This window comes from Boleophthalmus pectinirostris, unplaced genomic scaffold, assembly GCF_026225935.1.
Source record: "Boleophthalmus pectinirostris isolate CB_2022bp ecotype Guang Dong unplaced genomic scaffold, ASM2622593v1 HiC_scaffold_11, whole genome shotgun sequence".
In the NCBI taxonomy this organism is placed as follows: domain Eukaryota; kingdom Metazoa; phylum Chordata; class Actinopteri; order Gobiiformes; family Gobiidae; genus Boleophthalmus; species Boleophthalmus pectinirostris.
The window spans coordinates 16,514,359-16,539,316 of NW_026570994.1; the positions used below are offsets into that span (position 1 = coordinate 16,514,359).

Below are 24,958 nucleotides of genomic sequence, written 5' to 3' on the forward strand. Positions count from 1 at the left end.
CATCAATAAGTCTTGCGATTATTTTATTTTACTTAAAATGACAAAAACAGCAACAAAATTGGGTTGCTTTATAACTGTATTATTGTTAAAAAAAAAAAAAAAAGTATAAATGTTCGAGAAATTCCTGTGTTTTTCTGCATTTAGGATAATGTGTTGAGAAAAAAAAAATTACATTTAGCTACTACAGTAATGGATATCTTGGAGAGTGGTAACCAATTCATACTGCTGTTGTGTCAATGAGCAAGACACTTCACTAAATTTCCTTATTTATAAATGTTTGAGTAGTTTGAGGTGGTCGAGAATCGGTATCCTTTTTGTTAGTTACTGTAGTAGCTAAATGTAATACATTTTTTGCTTTTAATTTGCTTTCTTCTAGTTCTTCTATTGGAGTGACATTGCTGCTAACTTGCCGAACATGCCTTTGCACATGGAGGTCCAGCGCAGCCAATCGTGCCGCAGTAAAACGAGGGCGCTTGATTTGTGTAAGTGTGACAAATAACACGGGCGGGTCCAATGATATAACTGAAAACACCAACCCTACGAACCAATCAGGAAGGAAAAGAAACAAACCCACCGTAGCCTATTGCATAAGGGTCACTTGCGGACAGAGAGTGAAAACATCTTTGTGTTTTGTTTGAGTTTGACACTTTGAAACACGTAATTTTCTTACATCGTCCGATCTAAAACAGACAAATAGATGTATTAAACAAAACTATATACAACTGTGGAACTAATTTCAGAAGTTAGTGAAACTTTATGTATTTTAATAGACAAAACGTATCAAATTTCAGATAAAACAAAACAAAACTAGATCCACCTCATGGTTAATGGAGTTCAACAGTGACCACCCACTCCAGTTTCATAAGTACAATTTCCATTCATTTTTCCCATAGACTTTTAGAAAATTTAAGATATTAAGAGTTTAAAGACATAGCAGAGGCTGAGTTACTTGGTGACTACAGTATCCATAAAAGCACATTTAAAACGTAAGATCTGGTGAAATGCTTTAATAACTTTGCAGTTTATAAAGTTTGAGAAACAAATTTTAAAAGGTGCATATTGCCCTAATTTCTGATCTCTGTTATAATGTTGTTTCCTCATCACAAACAGACCTGGAGTTGTGTTTTGTTTCATTCACACATGTTTAACACACAAACCCTGCATATTTAGGCTGAATTCTTCTCTCAAACAAAAAACGCTCTGTTCCACCTTGTGTTTTTAAACCCCACACACCTTCACTAGAATCATTTGGATAATTTCAGTGTTGGAGTTGACAATATCCACTGAGCAAAAAGTTAAAAGTTACAAGGTGAAACAGAGCATTTTGAGTTTTGGAAATGTAGACAGACTATTAGTAAAGAGTTACTCAAACATGTGTGAGTGAAACAAAACATAAGTCTGGGTATGTTTTTGAGGAGGTAATAACATTAGAACATGACTTAAAGCTCACAAGAGTCAATTTTGGATAATATAGGACCTTTAATAATATCAAATTTAAAATCAAAATTGAATGATGAAGAACTGTCATGTATTCCCTTTAATTTAGGAAAGTATCTGTATTCTGAATAAGTGAAAAAGTAAAACGTACCTGAATACAGTTACTCAAAAATGCTATTCGGAATATATATTTTTGTTACATTTATTCAGTCACTTTCCCAACACTGTAGACAGTTTACTTAGTTTGTTCACTGTGCAAGTTACATTACAACAAATAAAGCAAACAGGTCGAACCTATTACTCTAGCAGACCAACCCAATGACCTCTATTTCTACTATCAGGGGTTTTGGATCAGTTTTTGCTTGTACGATCTTTGCTCTTGGCCCGAATCCAAATATTGATCAACTACTACGCTCGGGAAGTGCCCTTTGCCATCTAGTTGAATAACATTGAAAAAAAAACTTGTCTGTTTTGTAATCTACAGTTAAACGTGAATTGCGCAACTTTTCTGGTGGAGGGTCCGTCACCTGGTTGTCTTCATGGAGATGTTATCACTTTGTCTAGAGTGTTCCACAATAGAGAGTAAACCTGTCTAGTTCAAGGGAGACAACTATAGGCTACATTACAGGTCAGATCTGTGGAGAGACGCTCGTATGCACAAAGAGAATTATTGTATTTTTGAGCAACAGAAACACTCGTACTGAATAAATCCTAGATGAATCGATGGCAGTTTAATGTCATACCATGAAACAAAGCAAAGCACTAACATCTCCATGGAGACCACCACCAGAAAAGTTGTACAATGCACCTTTAATTAACCATGTATGGATAAGCCTGACCAGCCAGTCTCTTCTACATTCCGTTTGAATCTAGAAAGGTCTGGAATCGGACCATAGAGCATGAAAATCCTCAGTCCAAACTTGAGACGGTCCAGCCACAGCCATACATTTTTATCATGTGTCTCTCAAATGCAGAAAAATCTCCTCTCTTATCATTCAGAACAAAATGTATAACTTCTTGAGATAATAAGATAAGTAATAAGAAATAACAGTTAGGTGCTTCAATTGTTGATTCTGTAAAAATCAGCACTCTTTCTCTCTTTTTTCTTCTCACTTTTTTCCGTTTTGTATGTGTAAGCTGCAATGTTTGTTTTGATACAAACAGAGCACAGGTCTCTCTGATTGGTTAATCCGCCTGTCAATCACGCAGGCAGGATATGCTTTCAGTCCCGTTCATTTTTGTCAAAGTTTTGTCAAAATGTTTGTCAAAGTTTATCAAAGTTTTGTCAAAATTTTGTCAAAAGTTTTGTCAAAGTTTCATCGAAGTTTCGTCAAAGTTTTGTCAAAGTTTTTTTCATAGGAAAAAGTGCAGTTGCTTTAATTACTCAAGTTAAGTATAAGAATCAAACCCACTGATGATTCAAGAATATTAGAATAACTGAGAAGAGTACGCGTATTTAAATAAACACCATGTAACTTTACTGCTTGTCTCTATGGAGACGTTATTGCATGTTAGAAATGTCCCACAGTATGTCATTAAACGTGTATATCTTGCATGGATTGAATTACAGGTGTATTTATTGAGGTTAAAAAGAAAAAATGTATTAAACTTCCATGGTTCTTAATGTGAGCTCCTTGTATCCACTCAGATAAGGAAATAAATCTAATGCCATCCTGTGGAATATTTCAGACAAAGCAATGTATCTCTATATCTCAATTACAGGTATTTCCAAAGAACATTTTACAGTAATGTCTTCAAAAAGTCATATATTTGATCATGTATACTCAGTGTTTATCAAGTTTCTGTGTCCTGTCTTTATCGGTTAATTAATTTAACACAGGCCAAAGTGCGTTGACTCTGTAGACAAAAGCCCCATTGAAAATCCTATTGGCTGTTTATCATTTATGATCGAGATAGGGGGATACTTAGTACAGATTCTTTTTATAGACTTTGCTCAGTTATCGCTGTAGTCTCAGGTAAGCTTTCTATACACAACCGCAAAACTTTGTTCCGACTGAATTTTAATTAAATATTGTTGTATTTTTTAGTATGTACAAGCTCGTGCTGATAACCTTGGCCCTATCAGGTAAGACATGTTTTACTTTTTCATATATAGGTCACAAAAAATATTAATATAATTTAGGATTTATGCTTAAAAATTGCTTCTAATCATAATTTAAAGGTGTGCTATGTACCGTCCTTGTAACTTTTTTTTTTGTTTAGTGTGAATTAAACAGATCTACCTTACATTTATTCAGTTATATAGATTTTAAAACAGACATTCTGACTGTGAGCAGGGCTGCCTCTCCACAGATCTGACCTGTAACTTTATCTGGTTCGGTTTACATGAAGATAGAAAGCTTTAGTGCCACTATAGAACATTCCAGACAAAGTAATGACAGCTCCATGGAGAAAAGTATTTGAAAGACGCTTTAAAAGACCATCTACCAGAAAAGTAACACAATGAAAGTTTTAAGTTTATGCTTTTGGATTAGCTAAAACAAAATAAAATAAAATAATCCTATCAAGTACTCCTAAAAGTTTCATAATTAACACATCTGTAGTTGTGAAAATGAAGAATATTTGTCCACACAAGCGATACAAATGGAACTGAATGTTTTATAATATATATATATATATATATATATATATATATATTATATATATATATATATATATATATATATATATATATATATATATAATTCTGCCCTTGGTATATTAAAGTGCACATGATAGGTTTTCATGTTTTTCTAATTACTTGGTTTGTTGGGATGGTACTTGTGGTCAATATTTATTTGATTTTTACATCATAGGGCATTTTTGTGGTACATTGAACACTCGTTTAACAAAAAATAAAGGTGTTATCTCTTATCTTTATTAGTCTAATCATAACTATTGTGGACTGACATATTTTATCATTACGGTTGCTAGGAAACAGTTATAGAATCAGCTTTATGTACTTTTATATAAGTCCAATCTTATATATAATGATGTTAAAAATGTGAAATTAGTAGTCTAACCTGTCACTTTAAAATCCCTATATTACACAACACTGACTCTTGTGAACTTTAAGCCATGTTATAATACTGTTATATCATCAAAAACATACCCAGAATGCTGTTTTGTTTCATTTGCACATGTTTGAGTAATCCTTTATTATTAAGTCTACATCTCCAAAGCTCTAAATGTTTGTTCCACCTTGTGATGTCATGAAGTTTTCAAGTTAACAGCTACTTTTTACCTTATGGTCAGTAGAGATTGGCAATTCCAGGACTGAAATCATCCGAATGATTCTAATGAACGTGTCCGGCGCTTGAAAACACATTGAAGCACTTCTTGTATTACTACATGACATCACAAGGTGGAACAGAGTGTTTTCAGTTTGAGAAGAATACAGCCTAACTAAATATGCAGGGTTTGTGTGTTAAACGTGTGATGAGGAAACAACATTATAACATACATCAGGGAAATGTGTAATATGGGCTATTAAAAGTCATTATAAAATATTACTATAATCTCGATTTGATTTGTCCCCAGGCCTCCAGGCTCTACCCATCTCCAGACACCTGACAAAAACGTACCATGCTCTTCCTCCAGGGGTTCAAGACGGCCACCCGGTCCCTCTACCCGACAGCTTTATAGTGGACCACAACACTGGACTGGTGCAGGACTATATCAACGAAATGGACAAAAATGCAGGTAGGAACAAGAAAATCTTTGTTATTTATTTAAAAGTCTGTCTAAACAATGTCAAAAACAGCTAGTTCATTTTAAAGTTATTCCTCACATACCTTAAGCATTCCAAGCATCCTAATTATTCACCACAATGAGTTTATAAGAGCCTTTTACAACTTTCAGAGACCAATTTACCACCAACTAAACACAGGGAAATTATGCTAAAGCTACATTTATATTGCACGTCTCAGTTGCCTTTGTGTCTCAGTCAAAAGTCTCTGCGCTTTTTAACTGGAGGACTGGTCAGGTAGGGTCAACAGATTTGTGTCAGGGCAGGAGGAACAGCACTCAGGACAAAAGTGTCCCTCCTCTATGTCCTGCAGTATCACAACAGGCTCCAGGGGGCGTCAGGTGAACACAATAGGAAAGGCCTTGTTCTTACTCTGCTCTGGTGTTTCAGTTGGTGATGAAATGGTCCGTTCCCTCTAAGTATTTCCTCTGGAAGGTCTTCTGCCACATTTACTGCCACATATGGTGTAAAAAAAAGCCTGTAGCTTAAATGTCCATAGCTATCTATTTAGTTGGCCTATTGCACAGTCTCCATGGTCACGGGAAAAAAAACAGCTCATTTCACACAGTCAAACACTCCCTATTTGTGTTCTTTGAACGGCATATGCTGCACTTCTTAGCTGTTAAAATCCCATGATATGATGTTAAAAGCTAAGCTCACAAAACAAAATGTTTAAATAAATGTGTGTGAGACAGGCAACCACAATAGCAGCCGAGCACTCTGTGCCGTGGGATGTTGTAGCCAGCGTGTTAACTGGAAATCATACTTGGTTTGCTGATATGTCTTTTCAGTGGTCAAAGGTCCTCCAAATGGCATCTGTAACAGGAAAAAGTCACTGATACATGGGAGCATGAACTGGTGTTTAGATTTTGACTTTAGATTTCTAATTTTTCAGAGATAGAAGATGCTCCGGTCCTGAAAAATGGCGGAGGTTGGGTTCGAGTTGATGTGGAAGATACAATTCCAGACGGGTTTAGACAGGGTACCGAACCGAGCCGTCGCATCCCAGAAGGATTCAGGCAGGGTACCGAACCTTTTATGCCGATTCGAGACGGGTTTAGACAGGGTACCGAACCATCTGTGAAAGTTCCACGTGGCTTCAGACAGGGCACCGAACCTGCAAACCCAGATGCGTACAGAACTAAAGCTCTTTTGAAAGCTCTTCCAGCTCTTAATGATGACACAATTCCAGACGGGTTTAGACAGGGTACCGAACCGAGCCGTCGCATCCCAGAAGGATTCAGGCAGGGTACTGAGCCTTTTATGCCAATTCGAGACGGGTTTAGACAGGGTACCGAACCATCTGTGAAAGTTCCACGTGGCTTCAGACAGGGCACCGAACCTGCAAACCCAGATGCGTACAGAACTAAAGCTCTTTTGAAAGGCATCCCAGCTCTTAATGTTGACACAGTTCCAGACGGGTTTAGACAAGGTACCGAACCGAGCCGTCGCATCCCAGAAGGATTCAGGCAGGGTACTGAGCCTTTTATGCCAATTCGAGACGGGTTTAGACAGGGTACCGAACCATCTGTGAAAGTTCCACGTGGCTTCAGACAGGGTACCGAACCTGCAAACCCAGATGCGTACAGAACTAAAGCTCTTTTGAAAGCTCTTCCAGCTATTAATGTTGACACAATTCCAGACGGGTTTAGACAGGGTACCGAACCGAGCCGTCGCATCCCAGAAGGATTCAGGCAGGGTACTGAGCCTTTTATGCCAATTCGAGATGGGTTTAGACAGGGTACCGAACCATCTGTGAAAGTTCCACGTGGCTTCAGACAGGGTACCGAACCTGCAAACCCAGATGCGTACAGAACTGATGCTCTTTTGAAAGCCCTCCCAGTTGAAAATGTAAACGCAATTCCAGATAATTTCAAAGCATCCAATGAGATTTTGAGTGGTTTTAGGCCCGGTAACGGACCATTTATGCCAGTTCGTGATGGAGAAGCACAGGGAATTGAACCCTCAAATCATATCCCAGCTAGTGTTTGGCACGAAAACGAGCTCGCCATAATGAACAAACCAAAAACTCCTCAGTGCGAAGGTGAAATCATCAATGGACGTTGTTATGCATTCAACCCCACACGGCTGCCTTTCTTGGAAGCTCAGGTCTGGCATTTTTCCATTTCAATTCAAGTACTTATTCACACAGACTTTTGAAAGAGTTAAGTTAAATCTGCGCCTTTATTTCCTTGATGCTATAGGATTCTTGTAAAAGACTGAGTCCGAATGCAGAGCTCGCCTCGGTGACCAGCGAGGATCTTCATTCTCGACTTGTTTCCCTGGTGACAAGTGGAGGAGAGAAAGAGCCGGTGATGACCTGGTTAGGAGGCATGGTCAAGGCAAGTCTTAAAATACATACTTCGCTTAATATACATTTGAAAGTTGCATCATTCCTGGTATAATAGCAGTACTTTAATTTACCAAAACAAAATCTCTTTTCCTGACTTTATCCTACACGGAACAATCACTACTTACTTTGTCAACAAGGTGAAAATACTTGTTTACATTCTCAGTAGTAGTAGTAGTAGTAGTAGTAGTAGTAGTAGTAGTAGTAGTAGTAGTAGTAGTAGCAGCTTATCACCATATATGGAGTATGGAGTGAATGATCAATGATCAATAAGTAGTAGTAGTAGTAGTAGTAATAAGGATTTTCTAATGGCAAAGCAGCAGACAAAATCAGGTATTGACTACTACTACTACCACTACTACATTTATTACTACAGTTACTACTAATACTACTTGTAAGGCTTTTCTTAAAACAAAGGAGATATTGATTTTTCAGTAGGACAAAATCAGGAATTGACTACTGTACTACCACAACAACAACTATAACAACTACTACTACTACTATCGCCTCTACTACATTTACTACTACTGTTACTACTACTACTGCTTTTAAGGATTTTCTTAAAGCAAAGGAGATATAGATTTTTTGGTAGGACAAAATCAGGAACTGACTACTATACTAACACAACTGCAAGTACAAGTACAACTACCACTACTACTACATTTACTGCTACTGTTATTACTACTACTTTTAAGGATTTTCTTAAAGCAAAGGAGCTATTGATTTTTTGGTATGACAAAATCAGGACTACTACTACTACTACTACTACTACTACTACTACTACTACTACTACTACTACTACTACTACTACTACTACTACTACTACTACTACTACTACTACTACTACTACTACTACTAGTACTACTACTACTTATTACTACTACATTAAGTATTCCCCCACTAGATCTAAACCAAGTCTTTAACAGGACAATACCCACAAGACTAAACCAGGTAGTTCCAAATGAGAACTTAACCCTAAAAAAGGACAAAAAAAGTACGATTTAGACCACACCAAGGCTAGTCCTAGAAAGATCCACTAAATGGCTATTAAATGCAGCTGAATCATAATAAAAACTGTTATGAAAAGAGCTTTCTACGCCTCTTACTTCACTGAACTAAGGCCAAGGATAAACCATCAGATACGTTATCAGCAAGACAGACTGTGTTTTTCCACCTTGGCACGTCACGCTCTTTGGACCATCATTTAACTAGAACATGTTCCAATTCACTTCACTGACTAAGCACTAACGATAAACAGGACTTTCCCTTTATTTCATAAGTGAAATATGACTAAGAATTTTAGGGCTGAAACTAAGAATTTTTATCAGTTGAGTAGTTAACAATGCATTTTTTGATTAGCTGACAAGCCAAATGATTATTTTTATTGTGCAGTGAGTCTTTTTAGATACATTTTAAACCAAATAAAGGTTGAAATATTTACAAATTAAGTGTATTAAGAATGAATATTTTAATAAATATCTTTTGTCAGTACTGTTGGCTGAAGCAAAGAAAGTCATTACCAGGAAATGTTTGTGTAAAAATGCACCAGTACTTACTGACTGGATCAAAGTGGTTAACGAAATTTATGACATGGAGAGACTGACATTTTCATTGAGACTTTCTACTACTTTACCCTAAATGTAACAGATATTGGAGGAAATGAGTCGATTACATCAAAACGCAAAAAGTACTTGACCGTGCATTTATACCTTGGCTTCGATATTTTAATACTGTGAAGATAGATAATTATTATTTTACTCAGGAGCCGCTCACACTAGATGCTCTGAGTATTATTCAGTTTTTTTGAGGTATGCATTTTTGTTTTGTTTTGTTCTATAAATGTATAAAAATTTTCAAACACATACAAAAATAAAGTTAAAATCATGTTATAATGTTGTTACCTCCTCAAAAACAAACCTGAAGTTGTGTTTTGTTTCATTCACACTTGTTTGAGTAACTCTTTACTGTTAATCTGTCTACATCTCCAAAGCTCAAAATGCTTAGTTCCACTTTGTGATGTCATGAAGCTGAAACAGAACACAAATCCAGGTCTGTTTGTGATGAGGAAACAACATTATAACAGATCTGAAAATAATAATATAATATGATAATCTGATTGTCTTTGTTGTAAAAAGATCTGTATGTGTTTTAGAGAGTTTGAAATCCAGATAACGATGATGGTTATCAAGTTATAACTGATAATTTTTTATAGTCTTTAAGTCAAGATCACGAACGTTGATTATTTACTGTAGCCCTTCTGTTGATTGCATCACATTTTTCCATGTCCACAAGGAAATTCAAATTTGAAAATATTTACCAGTATTCTATATATATTTACAGATATTTTTAAACATATTTCTATTCATATTTAATATTTTTGTGATTTTAAGATTCATTTTTTATATTTGAATAAAGTTTGCCTAAAAAATCTGAAAAAAAAACCCCAAAAACACACACACACAAACCAACATATATTACCAGTGATTAAATAAAGAAAAGTACTGTGTAACTTTTCTGATGATTTTTAACATTTTATTTATTTATTGATGTATTTGCTGTTACAGAACCAGCGTGGCTCTTGGCTGGATGGGGCAGAGTGGGGCTACAGTGACTGGATGCCCGGACAGCCCAATATTCAGACTGACAAACCCGTCTGTGTGGAAATGTTCAGGCTGGGTAAGAAACACCAACTTTATTTTAATAACTTCACTATAATAATAATAATTATTATTATTTAGTAGTAGTAGCAGAAGTAGTAGTAGTAGCAGCAATAGCAGTAGTAGTAGTAGTAGTAGTAGTAGTAGTAGTACTAGCAGCAGCAGCAATAGTAGCAGAAGTACGTAGTAGTAGGAGTACTAGTGGTAGTAGTAGTAGTAGTAGTAGTAGTAGTAGTAGTAGTAGTAGTAGTACTAGCAGCAGCAGCAATAGTAGCAGAAGTACGTAGTAGTAGGAGTACTAGTGGTAGTAGTAGTAGTAGTAGTAGTAGTAGTAGTAGTAGTAGTAGTAGTAGTAGTAGCAGTAGTAGTAGTAGTAGTAGTAGTAGTAGCAGTAGTAGTAGCGAAAAACATATCTCCTTTGAGCAGGCTTGCATTTCCCAAACTATGACCAGAGGTGGGTAGTTGCCAGAAATTGTAAGCGAAATTGCAAGAGAAACATTACATCACTTCAAAATAAAATTAAAGTCATCAAGTAGAAGTATAAAATGGTGTTTATTATGATTATTTATCCTATTAGTTATCCTATAAATGTGTGTACTATTAATTAAACTGGTCTAACATGTGATTTGACCAATGCATGCAGGGTTGTTTGTTTTAGGTTCAGTTATTTGTTTTCGGTATTTACCCAAACTATCTCATCAGAAAAGTCAATATATTTTTATTTAATCTTCTTGATGCTGATGCCAATAGATAAGACACGTCAAGAGTGAACTATGATACACAATAAAGTCCAATCACACATTACATTACTGTAAGTAGTGCGGCTGGTTGATACGGTCACGATAACAAAACTGGGTAACACTTTAGTTTAGGGACCACTTATTAATTGCAAACTAAGTGTTAATTGATATGCTAATTAGCTGTTAATTAGTTATTAGTTGGTATTTATCAAACAATAATTCATGCTTATTAAGATTTCAGTCTATATACAGAAACATCTATTCTAATCCAAACTACTGTAACAGGGAATACATTAGCTGAAGAGTAGTAGTAGAAATAGTAGTAGTAGTAGTAGCAGTAGTAATAGTAGCATAAGTAGTAGAAGTAGTTGAAGTAGTAGTAGCAGTAGCAGAAGCAGAAGTTGTAGTAGTAGTAGCAGTAGCAGAAGTAGTAGTAGTAGTAGTAGTAGTAGTGGTAGTAGTAGTAGCAGCACTAGCAGAAGTAGTAGTAGTAATAGTAGCAGAAGTAGCAGTAGTAGTAGTAAACCAGGAACATCAATTAACCATTAATAAACCATCGTTCATTATGAATTAACAGCATTCCCATGTTTTGCTTCAAATCATTTTCCAGGATTTTAAATGTTGTCCTTCAGAAGAAAAAAAACAAAAAAACAATCTCTATTGATTTGATATACAACAAAGTAATAGATAGAGAAATTTTCAAGGACAATATATGTATTTTGCAGGACATTTGCCCTATTTTTTTTTTTTTTTTCTGTCTGGGAAACAGACATAATTTTTCAGACAACAGTATTTTATCATAATTTTTAAACCTGCCTAATTATTTTTCAAGTACATTTTAGTGGTGATTTTAATATTTTGTTTATCTTTTTCCTACAACTACCATGCCATGAGTCATTTTCCTTGTGGTTCAATTATGTTTCCCTAAAAAGTCAGATAATATATTATATTTCCAGTGATTAAATAAAGTTAAAGAAAAGTAAATAAAGAGGTACTGTGTAACTTTTCTGACAGAGTATCTGTCACATGCTTGTTGAAAAGTTACATAGATTTAATTCAACACTGCTTCACACTTGACTATAGCTTTTAATAATTTTAAATTTAGAGTAATTATTTTTCAGGTTTTCCAGAATTTCCAGGACGCGTTGGAACCCTGATTACGTTTTTATTTATGAATTAAGATGTATTTTTATAAACTGTAACTTGGAAATCTCTTAATACCAGCTTAAAACCAGTAGAACAGACTTTCCCTCTTAAAAAATATACTTAAATGTGTATTTTAATGCTCCTCTGTTTCTTTCCCTACCCTCTCTCTTTTTCTTTAGATGAGACTTGGTGGAGCGCTGCTGACTGTGACCTGAAGAGGGCGTCACTCTGCTCTTATCCTGTTGTAGCTTAATCTCTTTACAAATCTGCAACAAAATAAAACTCAGCATTACACACGTGTCTCCATTATTTCATAAACAAAAAGGCAACATTATAAATTTAGACAATACTTTTAATGATCATTTACTACTTTTTGTATACAAAGCTGTTATTTTTTACAGATAAGGGAGCCGATTTTTTCAAAACAAAATTAGTTACAATTTAGTACCCTGGAAAGTGCAAAAAGTACATTTGAAATACACCAAAAATAAACATAAAAATAAGAATCATGCTGTACATTATATAGTGTTTTCATAAATTATCAGACATATACACACATCCATTTGTTGACAATCACAGAGAAAGGTTTGTTAAATATTTTCGTTGTTCCTGTTTGGATCGAGGAATGCAGTTTTGGTTGTAATCAAAGTAATTTCATTTAAAGAGCCCATATTACGCTGTTTTCTGATCTATGTTATAATGATTTTCCCCATCAAAATCAGACCTGGAGTTGTGTTTTGTTTCATTCACTTTTAGCGTACAAATCCAGCATCAAACTCTCAAACAGAAAACACTCTGTTCCACCTTGTGATGTCATGGGATAATACAGAAAACGCTCCATTGTGTTCTTAAACTCCATACACCTTCACTAGATTTCATTTCAGCCCGAGAATTGCCAAACTTTGGAGCTACAGCTATTATTTTATCTTCATTAGAACATCTTCACTCTCTGTGCACCAGAAAATATTGTAGATTTTCTGTGTCAATCTCAAATGAACCTGTAAACTTTAAAACTAACACTTCATGACATCACAAGGTGGAACAGAGCATTTTGAGCTTTGGAGATGTAGACAAACTAATAAAAAAAGTGTTACTCAAACATGCGTGAATGAAACAAAACACAATTCTAGGTCTGTTTTTGATGACGTAACAACATTATAACATGACTAAAATCTCACATTTGTTGATTTTGCGTAATATAGGATCTTTAAGTGATTTTTTAAATATTATTATTTATAAATTAACATGTTTTGAAAAGGCACTATTTGCAATTGAGAAAGTGGTACACATCTATACATATACATATATATATATATATATATATATATATATATATATATATATATATATATATATATATATATATATATATATATGAACAATACAACTGCATTGAAATGGACTGTAATGAACATGAAAAAACATTGTAAAGACACAAAATGATTTCTCAAAGTAATATAGTTTTGTGTTTTTTGAATGATCATTATTATTATTTAGATATTTTTAGGTCAAATCTTTACCTTAAGAAACCACCAGCATTGCAGAAGCCCGAGAATTTACACTTCAAAACAGAAACTTGACTTATGCTGAAAAATATTTGGCTGTAAAAATGCTTAAAAGTCGCACCGTGTCACTTTTCCGGTCGTCTCCGTGGAGATGTAGCTTTGCCTAGAACGTTCCACAGTTTGCCCCTTATATAATCAACAACTATGGCATCTACGCACTGATTTGGGAAGATAAAGGTCTTAACAAAAATAACAAAAAAAATCTACGTTTACAAAATTATTAAATGTAATTAGCTGGAACGAAAAGTAGTTGAATTAAATAGATTATAAAGTCCCAATTTAAGTTAAGGGAAGACTAGTAAACCCAAATAATATGGCGTTTTGGGACTAGGAAGAAAGCACTGACTTGTATTGCTTAGCTTGGATAGCCCTTCAGCGAATTTTCTGTCTTCATTTTATGGATTTCAAAACAGTCAAAGTTAAATAACATGGAAAACTAAGGGAAAATATGATTAAAACTGCTACTTAGTTATAAATAAAACGTCTTCAAGTAACTTAGATATTCAGTAAAGACAGGGATTCGAAAGACGAGACTGATTTGAGGCTGAAACTGTAAAAAAAAAAGTAGTGTTAGGGTTTTAAAACATGACGAAACAGACTGCATTCTCAACGTGAATTTTCTACAAACATGCAAAGAAAAAAATAACATAAAAAAAGACATTCACAATATTAACAAATGTATAAAAACTTCGGCATAGTGTTTGGTCTTGTAAGTGGTAGCATTGATCTGGTGTTACTGCATAAGGCGTGGTCTGAACAAGCCAAAAAAAGGCCACTTAAAACTATATTTAAAGCTGCACTGCGTAACTTTTTCGTCAGAATGCTTTCCCCTGTAGTGTTCCACAGAATGTTCCAAAATATGGCATTAAACTTCTCAATCTCCTTGAAAAAATGCATGTTTTTCGATGTTTAGCAAAAGCAACACCTGTAATTGAAAAAAAGCAAGATTAGTTTAGTGTAATGCCATACCGTGGAACATTCCAGACAAAGCGCACACATCCCCATGGAGACAAACCCACCCAAACCCCAGAAAAGTTACGCAGTACACCTTTAAAGCATGGAAAAACATTCGAAAAACACATACAGAGGTGTCACACACGCTAGCGATCGAGAATTCCTAAGAGAACCAGCGATGCGTTGGTGAACATTTCGGCTGATTATAAAATGAGAATGATCGAAAATAAAGTCGTAGTGGTGTTTTAAAGTGGTTCGGGGGCTACTTTAGATTGAGATTTAAGCGCCAGCACCGTAAAAACCAATCTGAAGTAGTGTTTTAATATAGAAAAGACCATGTAGAAAAATAGTGGACCAGTTTAGACATCGTAAGGACTAACAACACCTACACCAATACTAAGTTAATACATTTGTTTCTTTAAAAGTACTTCAAATCCCGGTTATGTTCAGAGGTTAAAAAATGATAATTAGAGTGAGTCGGGTAGGGCATCTGGCATACAAAAGCTTTCAGGATTGTCAAGTCAGTTAATCTTCAAATTGCTGAGTTTCAGATATTACATTTTATACAATTTTATAATATTTTATGGAAAAATTTGGGTACAATTTGCAGATTTTGAAAACAACAAATTGAATGTTTCTTAATACTAGACAGAGGTGGGTAGAGCTAAGTTAAATGTTTACTTTGGTAACTTTTTAATACAATTGGTAAGTCAGTCTAAAGTCATTTTCAGACAATACTTGATATTTTTACTTGAGTATTTTAACAATGTAACAGTACTCTTATACTCTTAAAGGTTTTCTTTAGTGTCTATCCTTTGAAAATGTTGTATATACTTTAATGTTTTGTCTTTTGAGTTACATTAATCTCAAATTATAACACATAATATAACATTTAGATTACCATGTTACCTTTTATTGTTTTTAAAGTGATATATTTCTCCTAAAAAACTGTCAGGTTTGTGAAGTTGTAGTTTTTTTGTATCATGTTTTTGTATATTTACGGAGAATTGCCGTGTGGGAGCATGGGTGACGTAGGTTTGTGAGCTGAGCATTGGACAAAATCTTACAGCTAATCGTAAAGAGGGTTTGGATAGGGCCCAGGAGAGATCGCTGGATTACTCAAACATACATAGATGACATTTAAGGCCCCATCCATTCCACACTAGTACATTATTTGAGTTGTTTTTGTTGTGGATGCAGTCTTCGTTCACAGTAATCCGATGGAAAACGACTCCAGAGATGGAACAATCTGGTGCCGCCAGCTCCCATGTATTCATCTGATTACAGATCTGATCCAGCACTGTGTGGACACCTGAAAACACTGATACGCTGATGTAGGTCTATACGCCGCGAAGTAATTCACCGCCAAAACGCTAAGAGGCTAGAATATATGTCCATTCATATATACGGTCTGTGCGTACGACCTGCAGACGTATAATCTCTGAAAAGTTTAACATGAACCATCTCCAACACGATAGAAGCACAGAACAGACTCACCATCAGCAGAACACCCCTCTGTCACAGAAAGAACACTCATAGTCAGCTGAGTCTTGTCCTTTATTCTGACAGAAGCTGAACCGCATCAGCGCACAATAGTGACCTGTTTTTTGAGTGCTTAGTTTATAAAAATTAGCCATGCGGTTTTACGTTTCCTTTCTGTAAAATGTAAACAAATATGCTCAAAGCTGTGTGGATAGGGAAGGCTTTGATTGCAGACACAGAAACGACGTGTCTGGACGCAAATTGCTTCCGATATGGTGATACGGTGATTCGTTTCAGTAAATATAAATAAACGTAACCTAAAACCCTCTTCAGGCGTATTTTTGAAGAGGAAACAACTTTATAACATGGTAGAAAGCTCCAAAAAGTTAATTGTAAGTCAATAATAGCCCCTCTTTAAGGTTAAGGATTAGAGTTAGGCTATTATTAAAAGACTGAACCATAATTAAATGCGCACTAAGTCACTTTTCTGGTTGGGGTATGTTTTTATGGATAAATCGTTGCTTTGTTAAAATGTTCAACAGCGTGGCATTACTCTACTCTACCCACCTCTGCTCATACCTGTATTTTCGCTTTAATTCACTGGTCTACTATTTTCTACTGTCTGTGTATAAAGGAATACTGGGAGTGAATGCTGAATGACTGGCAGGTGTGGATGAGAGGGAGGATCCTGGAATGTGGTTTGGGAAGGCCGGGAGGTGGGAGCGCTGGGGTCAAAGGTCAAGTCTGGTCATTTTGGGTGTTGTACAGAGTCTCGCCCGATGATATTTGGCTCATTTTCTTGCTGGAGCCCCAGAGTTTTCTGGTGATCTGTCCGAATCGCATCTGGGAAAGAGGAGGAAGGGGGGGAGAGAGGGAGGAGGGGGTGTGAAAGAAATAAAAAAAAGAGGAGAGGAGGAGAGGATCATGATTTATGGGTGAGTGATTGGTAAAATAGAAGCTTGATTGACTGGTGATGGTGTGTGTCGATGTACCCTTCATTCAATCAGGTTTTGGTTTAATTTACTTTTTTTTTTCAGTGAACGTCTTGAGCATTTTACAAAAAAAAAAAAAATTGATTGAACAAAGGGTACATAGACCATTTAAAAAGTTAATTTAGATGTGGTTTGTAGCTAAATAAAAACATACAAAAACAATTATCAAACTTTTAACATCTCACTCTAATCTAAGACTAAACCGGGATTAAAACTGGACTAAGTCTCAACAAAACCAGGTCTAAAACAGAACTAAACGTGCCAATTTTTTAAGACTAACCTCGGCAAAAACAGTGGACTAAATGACGACTACAACTGGACTAAACCTGGTCTAAAATTAATCTACAGTATTAACGAAGCAAATTTATGGAATCATCACAAACCAGGACTATTGTAGAACTAACCCGGAACCCAAGACTGGACTAAACGAAGACTACGGTAGGTCTAGGCCATGAACTGGACTAAGACTTGACAAAACCAAATCTAAACTTGAACTGAACCAAAATCAAGTGAATAATTTGGCCTGACCAGGACTACTGTAGAACTAAACCACAACCCAAAATTGGACTAAACCAGGACTTGGGTAGGTCTAGGCCATGAACTGGACTAAGACTTGACAAAACCAGATCTAATCCAAAATCAAGTGAATCGTTTGGCCTGACCAGGACAAGTGTAGAACTAAACCAGACCCCAGAACTTGACTGAACCAGGACTAAGGCAAGTCTAAACCAGGACTATACAGCGGTCTATGTACATTTTCTCCCCAATTTAAGCATGATTAAAAATAGCAAATTAATTAAAAGATATGCACAACAGCTATTGCCTTAAATACCTCTAAAATTTTTCACAACTTTTCACATTTTCAAACAAAGTGAACGGGCCTTTAGGCAAATTAAAGGCCCCGTAAAAAATAAAATTGCGTCGTTTTCAGTGACAAATACATGAAATAAGATGCGATGTTCGATATAGGCTTAGTACGCTTTTAACTATTTTATCACATTATACTGACTCGTTACCTACTTGGCACACTGATTTGCATCGAGTTATAGCTACACTAAAGTTATGGCTTAGATTTGCAGTTATAGTTTCAGTCTTCAGTACTTTTTAACAGCATGGGTTGAGATCGTCAGCATATTGTTGGTAATAAATATCTATATGGCACAGTTCACCAGTTTTTAAAGACTAAATGAGGTATAATTCATTTGATTTCACAGCTGGAGATGGTAATAGTGGAGTTTTAGCTTAAAGGCGCGCTGTGTAACTTTCCGGGTGGAGGGTCCGTCACCGTGGAGATGCTGGAATTCTTCACAGTATGAAATTAAACTTTAATATTAGTACTCTTATTTCCGTAGAGAAAAGCGCAGGGAAAATTTACAGATCAGATTTATGAAAAGGTGGGCCCACATAATCAAATAATGAACAACTTTAATGCCATACTGTGGTACATTTCCTTGGACACAACCAGGTGCTGGACTTATACCAGAAAAGTTACACAGTGAATCTTTTAAAATATGCGTGGAAACTGCAAATGTTTGATTCAAATGGAAGTGTCGACCATCCCTGAGTAAAACAGGAATTTAATTTAGAGAATACAGTACTGTGCAAAAGTTATGTGCACGATTTTGAACGATAATGTAAATAAACAAAGGTGTATTCGATGTTAAAAATATAAAAAAATAACATAGACCTCTGCCAAGGCACTGGTCCTAACTCGCAATTGTGAAGATATAATGCCCACAACTGAACTACAAAAATAATTACAGTTCTAGACTTTTACTGTTACTTTTAATATTACAAAAATTATAAAAACTATATTCATTTATAGTGATCTGAAGCTTGAATCAAAATAAAAATCTAACTTTTGCATACAATACTTACTTAAGGCTAAACTTACACTATATGCAGCTATATAGGTCTAATTATAGATTATTAATTATTCTACACAATATCTACACAATTTTACACAATATCTCACACTTCGTACAACTATTGCACAGTACTGTAGGCTTTCTTAAAGGTGCTCTGTGTAACTTTTCTGGTGGAGGGTCTGTCATGTGCTTGTCTCCATGGAGAACTTAAAGCTTTGCCTGGAAAAGTCCACATTACGGCATTAAACGTATGTAATTGTAATAATATAATGATTATTTAGGATCATCAGTACTTATTGTATTGTATTGTATTTATTTACATAATTTATTTTTCTTTTTGTTTAGTTTTTATTTTATTTTATTGATTTATTTTATTTTATGTACCTTTTACATTTATATTAATTTTATGTGTGGGGGGAAAAAACAAAAACTGGGCATATATACTGTGATTTATGTGGACAAAAAAAGCACTGAATAAATTACAAATAAAAAAAAAAAATAATAATTAAACCTCTGTGTAAAGCACTTTGTATTATTATTATTATTATTATTATTATTATTATTATTATTAGTTAGTAGTAGTAGTAGTAGTAGTAGTAGTAGTAGTAGTAGTAGTAGTAGTAGTAGTATTATTATTAATGTATTTATTTAATTAATTCTCAACGATACCTTGAAAAAATATGCACAAATCTGAGTGAAACTTGTCCTGGCACTGTCACCTATAATTCTCCATGGATATGTTTAATGCCATATTGTGAAACATTCTAGTCAACTCAATAATATCTCTATGGTGACAAGGAAGCGGCATGCCCTCCAACAAAATGTTACATGTATAGCACACCTTCAAGAATCCAATCAACAAGGCTATTCTGTCACTGTATATTTTTTAATTCTGATTGTGTGGGCTTGGCGTAGGGCTGAAGACGAGCTGGTCCCGCTGGTGGATGAGTCTGGTGGGTGAGCGGGCACGGAGGGGCGCGAGGAGGGGCGAGGAGAGGAGCGGAGACGCTTCCAGACTCTGGGCGATGTAATTCCTCAAGGGAGCTCTTTACCTCGGCCGGACGCCCCACGCCGATGATGATGAGTTTTCCGTCCTGGAGTCCGACCAAAACGTGGCTCTGCTCTTTGGTGACGGAGACGCAGCGCACGGGGACTCGCATCGCCATAGGTTCCATACACAGAGATAAACTGAAATAATGAAAGGACATGAGAAAGATTAGCGAGGTATTTTAACTCTTATAGCGGTTCTCAAAGTTTTCAAACCAAGAAAATTTAAAAATATTTGTCTTTCAGAAAACAACCAAGATCTAAACCAAGTGTATTGTAGTTCTAAGTTACACAAACAAGGCTAAATGTGAAAATAAAATAGATTGAAGCTACAGAATCATAAATAACGTTTACATTTCAAAGTCAATTCTCAAGTTACAATCTCAAAGTGCTAAAAAATAGTAGTAAAAAACTATAAAAATCAAGTGAGTACAGTAAATTATAAGGATTGAAAATATAATATGGTATATTGGTATCCAAAAATACCCTTACAAAAAATAAAAAATATGGTGTAAGTGTTGTATAACATTTTTGCAAATCAAAAATGTTATCACAACATTCGTAAAACAAAAATATTATCACAACATTTCCGTACTTGTAAATAGTTCATATAGTTTAATGTAAAATGCGAAAAAGAAAACTTATTGTGTTAGTTTAGAAGAGTGAGGGTGGGATTAAATATGTTTTCTTCTTTCCACTCCTTTTTGGGCAATTTTTGGTTGTTATTTCCACTATGATTTCATTAATGTTATATGTTCCATTGTAAAAGAATTTTACATAATAATTTTTCTTACCCAAAAAATATATGTATTTAAGTGTCCAAATTGAACTATTATAACTACATTTGGAGTAAAACCAAAATATAAGGCCAAATGGACTATTTAAATTAGGGATAGCTAATTTAAGAGTGATTTATCGCTAAATATACATGCAGAAAATTTATCAAACTTAACGTCTCACTCGCATCTAAGACTAAACCAAGATTATATCTGTTCTAGGTCAAAGTTTATTTATATAGCACATTTAAAAACAGACCGTACTGCCTCAAAATGCTTAACATTATACATGACAGCCAATAAGAAATCAGAATAAGTAAGTAAATAAGTAAGAGACGAGACTAAATTGAACTACTATTCAACTAAATCTGTTGTTGTTTACCTGTAGAGGTCCCTGATGGAGAGGTGTCCCTGCTCACTCCCGATCACCACAAACTCTCCGGACACACACATATCTGTGACCTGCTCCATCACAGGCTCCGAGTGAAGGTGCTTCCCGTTCACAGAGTACAGATGCAGAGCGTTTTTATCCTGTAGACGCACAAAGGGACAAGAATCAATCATTGTTTTGTAATTCAGGTCACAATATACATGTTAGTAAACATGTTAGTAAAATGATCAGCACTTCATTTTACAATTAACAAAAATGTAAAATAGTGACCGACTTATGTTGTATTTTAAAACCAAGTACAAAAAAAAAAGCATAATATGTCTTCTTAAATGTAAAATGTGGTTATGTTGATATCAGGTAGAGCGTTTGTTTACCTTGAGAGACGCTTTTCCCTCAATACAGGTGTGAACGAGCAGGTGACCGTCCCAGGACACGGCCAAGTGCTGGATGGACATGGGCAGAGAGCTGTCACAGGGAGGACGGAGGCAACGCATATACTGCCCCCTACGGACCGTGTGGATTATTACAGTCCCATCCTACAACACACAGAGAGAGACAAATGAGTAATGTAAAACAGGTTTCACAGACAAACATAAAACTACATAAATAATACACAGATCTCATTACAGTGGCTAATGTTATATGGATGTGTTTATATAATTAATGGTCTTTAAATAAATATCAAATGGGAAAGATTATATAGAAATTATTCAGTGAGATTTTAATAGTGAACCATCCTTAGTACGATTTAGACGTCACAATGTTGTTGTTTTTTTTATAGGACTGACCTTGGATCCAGACACGGCCATGTCCAGTTCTGTGCTGATGTTCACACTGACCACTTCGTCTGTGTGACCGTACAGCACCTGCACTGGTTTGGGATGGAGGCCTACAGGAGCGCCCCCCTGTGGACATGAAGGGCATTTTTAAAAACATATTATGAAATATTAAAAAAATAACAACACTGAAGCTAGATTTTGTCAAGATTAGAAAAGATTTATTGACGGTTGAATTTAGTTAGAATTATAAACATACAAAATCGAACAATAAAATATGAGGAAATAATTCGAGAATATGACATAGGGACATATATTTATTACCTGTTGAAGGACCTGCCACACCATACAGGTCGTGTCTCTGGATCCTGAGATCAGATGGATTCCACAGTGATCTGTCGAGAGGCACGTGACGATATCTGAGAAAGAAAGAAAAGACTTATAAGACAATATAATTTAGATATGGAAAGGATTAGTCATTTACAAACTTTTTTTTTTAAATTAGGGATACGATAGCAGTTATGGAGAATTTCTGGTTTTACTTTACTTTTACTTTTACAGGTTTACTCCACGACTAAACCTGAACTTGATTTAGTCCATTAAAACCAAGACTAAACCAGGACTAAATCAGGATAATAATGAAGATTTTTGAGCTGCTAGAATAATCCTGCCGATTTTCCAAACCAAATTAAAAAGCATACTGTTCACTTAAAGAACAAATATTATACAATTATTATAATTAATTATTTGTGAATGACTTTAAACATGCTCTTGTGCTTCTTTGCTTTGGCATCTCAGGTTTTAGAACTTGAAATCATGACAGTGTTTCTAGAGCTGTTTTTCAATACTGGGGTTAGACTGCCATCTACTGGCAGTAGGAGGAACTACTTTTCAATAACACCCAAGGTTAACTATTTTTTCCAACATGCTGACAGAATATATGGACAGCACCTGAGACCTCTGAACCTTTACCTCTCAAAACTGGGACTTTCGAAATCATGTGTTTTTATGGGGCATAATCTGTGTCTCAATATTATAAAAGGCTAAACCAGAACTAAATCAAAAAATTACCAAAACTAAACCAAGACTAAACCAGGACTAGACAGTTTACATAGTTTAATTGAACACATTTTGTATAAAAAGTGATCTAAAATACTTCAATTGTTTCTAAAAGTGCTACAGACTTCAGACCCATGTGTCTTATGTGTTCTACAGTCTTGGCCTGGACCATAGACGTGACCAAGGACTTAACCAGGGCTACACCTGGACTAAAATAGGACTAAAAATAGGACTAAAATAGGACTAAAATAGGACTAAAACAGGACAAAAAACAGGACTAAACCAGGACTAAAACGGCACTAAAACAGGACTAAAACAGGACTAAATCGGCACTAAAACAGGACTAAACCAGAAATAAACCAGCACTAAAACAGGACTAAACCGTCACTAAAACAGGACTAAAGCAGGACTAATACAGGACTAAACCGGGACTAAAACAGGACTAAAACAAAACTAAACCAGACTTTATACCCTTGTGTTTTATGTGCTGCCCCACAGTCTTGGCCTTGATCAGAGAGGTGACCCAGGACTAAACCAGGACTAAACCAGAATTTAACCAAGACTAAACCCGAACAAAAATTCTCCAGACTCCATACCCATGTGTCTAATGTGCTGCCCCACAGTCTTGGCTTTGACCAGAGAGGTCACCCTGACGCTGTTGTCCCAGTGTCCTCCGCTGAACAGGAGTTTTCCGTCATGAGAAACCACAAATAACCCGGCAGTCACCTCCACACCGGGGGCAAAGGGTCCACAAAGGAAACGCTGCGTCCTGTTGTGAAGAGTTTAAATTAAAATAATATTAAGTGTTGAAAAGGAATATAATAGGTCTACATCCGGGTGTAATGGAATTTCAGCAACAGGGAAAAGGGAAACAGATTTTGGTTATTCAGGGGCTTCAGTTTTACATTTAAATTGGTGTTATTTTGAGGACTTAATTCAAAATAAATATAAGTATCAGAAAAATAAATATAAATATAAGCAATATAAATAAAAAGAAGTATAAATATAAGTTTTGAATTGTCAATTATTATGGCAGCGGTGCTCTAGAATTCATGGATTACATCAAAACTTTAATACAGTCATTTTTTGTTTGATACCGTCTTTAAAGAATGTCTGGAGATATAAAGTCATACTATAAAATATATAAAATGCATAAAAAGTTAGAAGTATCATATTCACTAAATTATTTGAGTCTTACTTTGGGTTGGAGACTGTGGGATCCTTGATAAAAGTGAAATAGTTGGAGATGTTTTTGTTGTAGGGAAGCCAGCCGTGTGTCCCAAACATACAGTTCTGACTCACAGCAACCTGGAATAAAAGGTTGGTGAAGAAATTAATAATTATTGAGATATATTTCATAATCTTATAACTAATATTGACTTACCATAGTGTCTGGGCTTCCTTGTGTGATGAAGGAGTGGGACTGGTTTTTAGGCACCACAACTTTGACCAGTGGGACATTGTCACTGATGCCCTGCAGAAAAAATACAAAAATAGCATAAATATAACTTGAAACACTGAAAAATAAAATCTAAAACTATATCTAAAGCTATAAAAATTACTGTACAACTAGGGCTGCACATTTATAGAAAATAATCGAATGCAATTATTCCATTACAATGTATTTTATGGCTCAGTATTTATCATCTGTACAATTTATTGGCCATAGTGATTTTATTGAGATTTTATTTTATAGATGGAGATTTTTTATATATTTTTTGGTAATAACATAAGATTTGAGCTATAGAGGGTAAAATAAATAACTTCTAAGGCTAAATATTGGTTCAATCTGCCATTTATTTGTTACAGCTCATGTTTTTAATGATACAGTCTATTTAAAAATTGGTTTACTGGGATTACTCTGCTTTGTGTCAGTGGCAGAAAGTGGTTTCAGTGTTATTGTTTATCACAGTATATGTCTGTAGCAATACACCGTGCTTTGAAATTTGTTTTCGTGACAGGCCTACCCA

At 35.3% G+C, this 24,958-nt stretch overlaps 2 protein-coding genes across 2 annotated transcripts in view; one reads left to right on the forward strand and one right to left on the reverse strand.

Moving 5' to 3' along the window:
- Window positions 1-3,466: 3,466 nt before the first annotated feature.
- Window positions 3,467-12,331, forward strand: LOC129411705 (uncharacterized). The gene is made up of 6 exons (XM_055163292.1): window positions 3,467-3,523; window positions 4,978-5,139; window positions 6,081-7,294; window positions 7,390-7,527; window positions 10,100-10,211; window positions 12,258-12,331. Exons 1-6 carry the CDS (start codon window positions 3,487-3,489, stop codon window positions 12,329-12,331), a joined length of 1,737 nt encoding a protein of 578 aa, XP_055019267.1. The 5' UTR covers window positions 3,467-3,486.
- Window positions 12,332-13,481: 1,150 nt separating this feature from the next.
- The window catches only part of nbeal1 (neurobeachin-like 1), a 90,826-nt gene continuing 79,349 nt past the window's right edge, over window positions 13,482-24,958 (reverse strand). The window contains exons 48-56 of the mRNA XM_020939080.2: window positions 24,373-24,462; window positions 24,187-24,296; window positions 23,585-23,757; window positions 22,254-22,348; window positions 21,942-22,058; window positions 21,528-21,689; window positions 21,145-21,293; window positions 19,992-20,127; window positions 13,482-16,922 (exon numbers count right to left, since the gene is read on the reverse strand). Coding sequence (XP_020794739.2) covers window positions 16,818-16,922; window positions 19,992-20,127; window positions 21,145-21,293; window positions 21,528-21,689; window positions 21,942-22,058; window positions 22,254-22,348; window positions 23,585-23,757; window positions 24,187-24,296; window positions 24,373-24,462 — 1,137 coding nt within the window. The 3' untranslated portion in view covers window positions 13,482-16,817. The remainder of the gene's footprint in view (window positions 16,923-19,991; window positions 20,128-21,144; window positions 21,294-21,527; window positions 21,690-21,941; window positions 22,059-22,253; window positions 22,349-23,584; window positions 23,758-24,186; window positions 24,297-24,372; window positions 24,463-24,958) is intronic.

Bases quoted from the DNA above. Each gene is read 5' to 3' on its own strand.
- LOC129411705 (XM_055163292.1), top strand. From the start codon at position 3,487: ATGTACAAGCTCGTGCTGATAACCTTGGCCCTATCAG. The intron at 3,524-4,977 runs GTAAGACATGTT...ATTTGTCCCCAG, and splicing joins GATAACCTTGGCCCTATCAG to GCCTCCAGGCTCTACCCATC. The intron at 7,528-10,099 runs GCAAGTCTTAAA...TTGCTGTTACAG, and splicing joins GGTTAGGAGGCATGGTCAAG to AACCAGCGTGGCTCTTGGCT.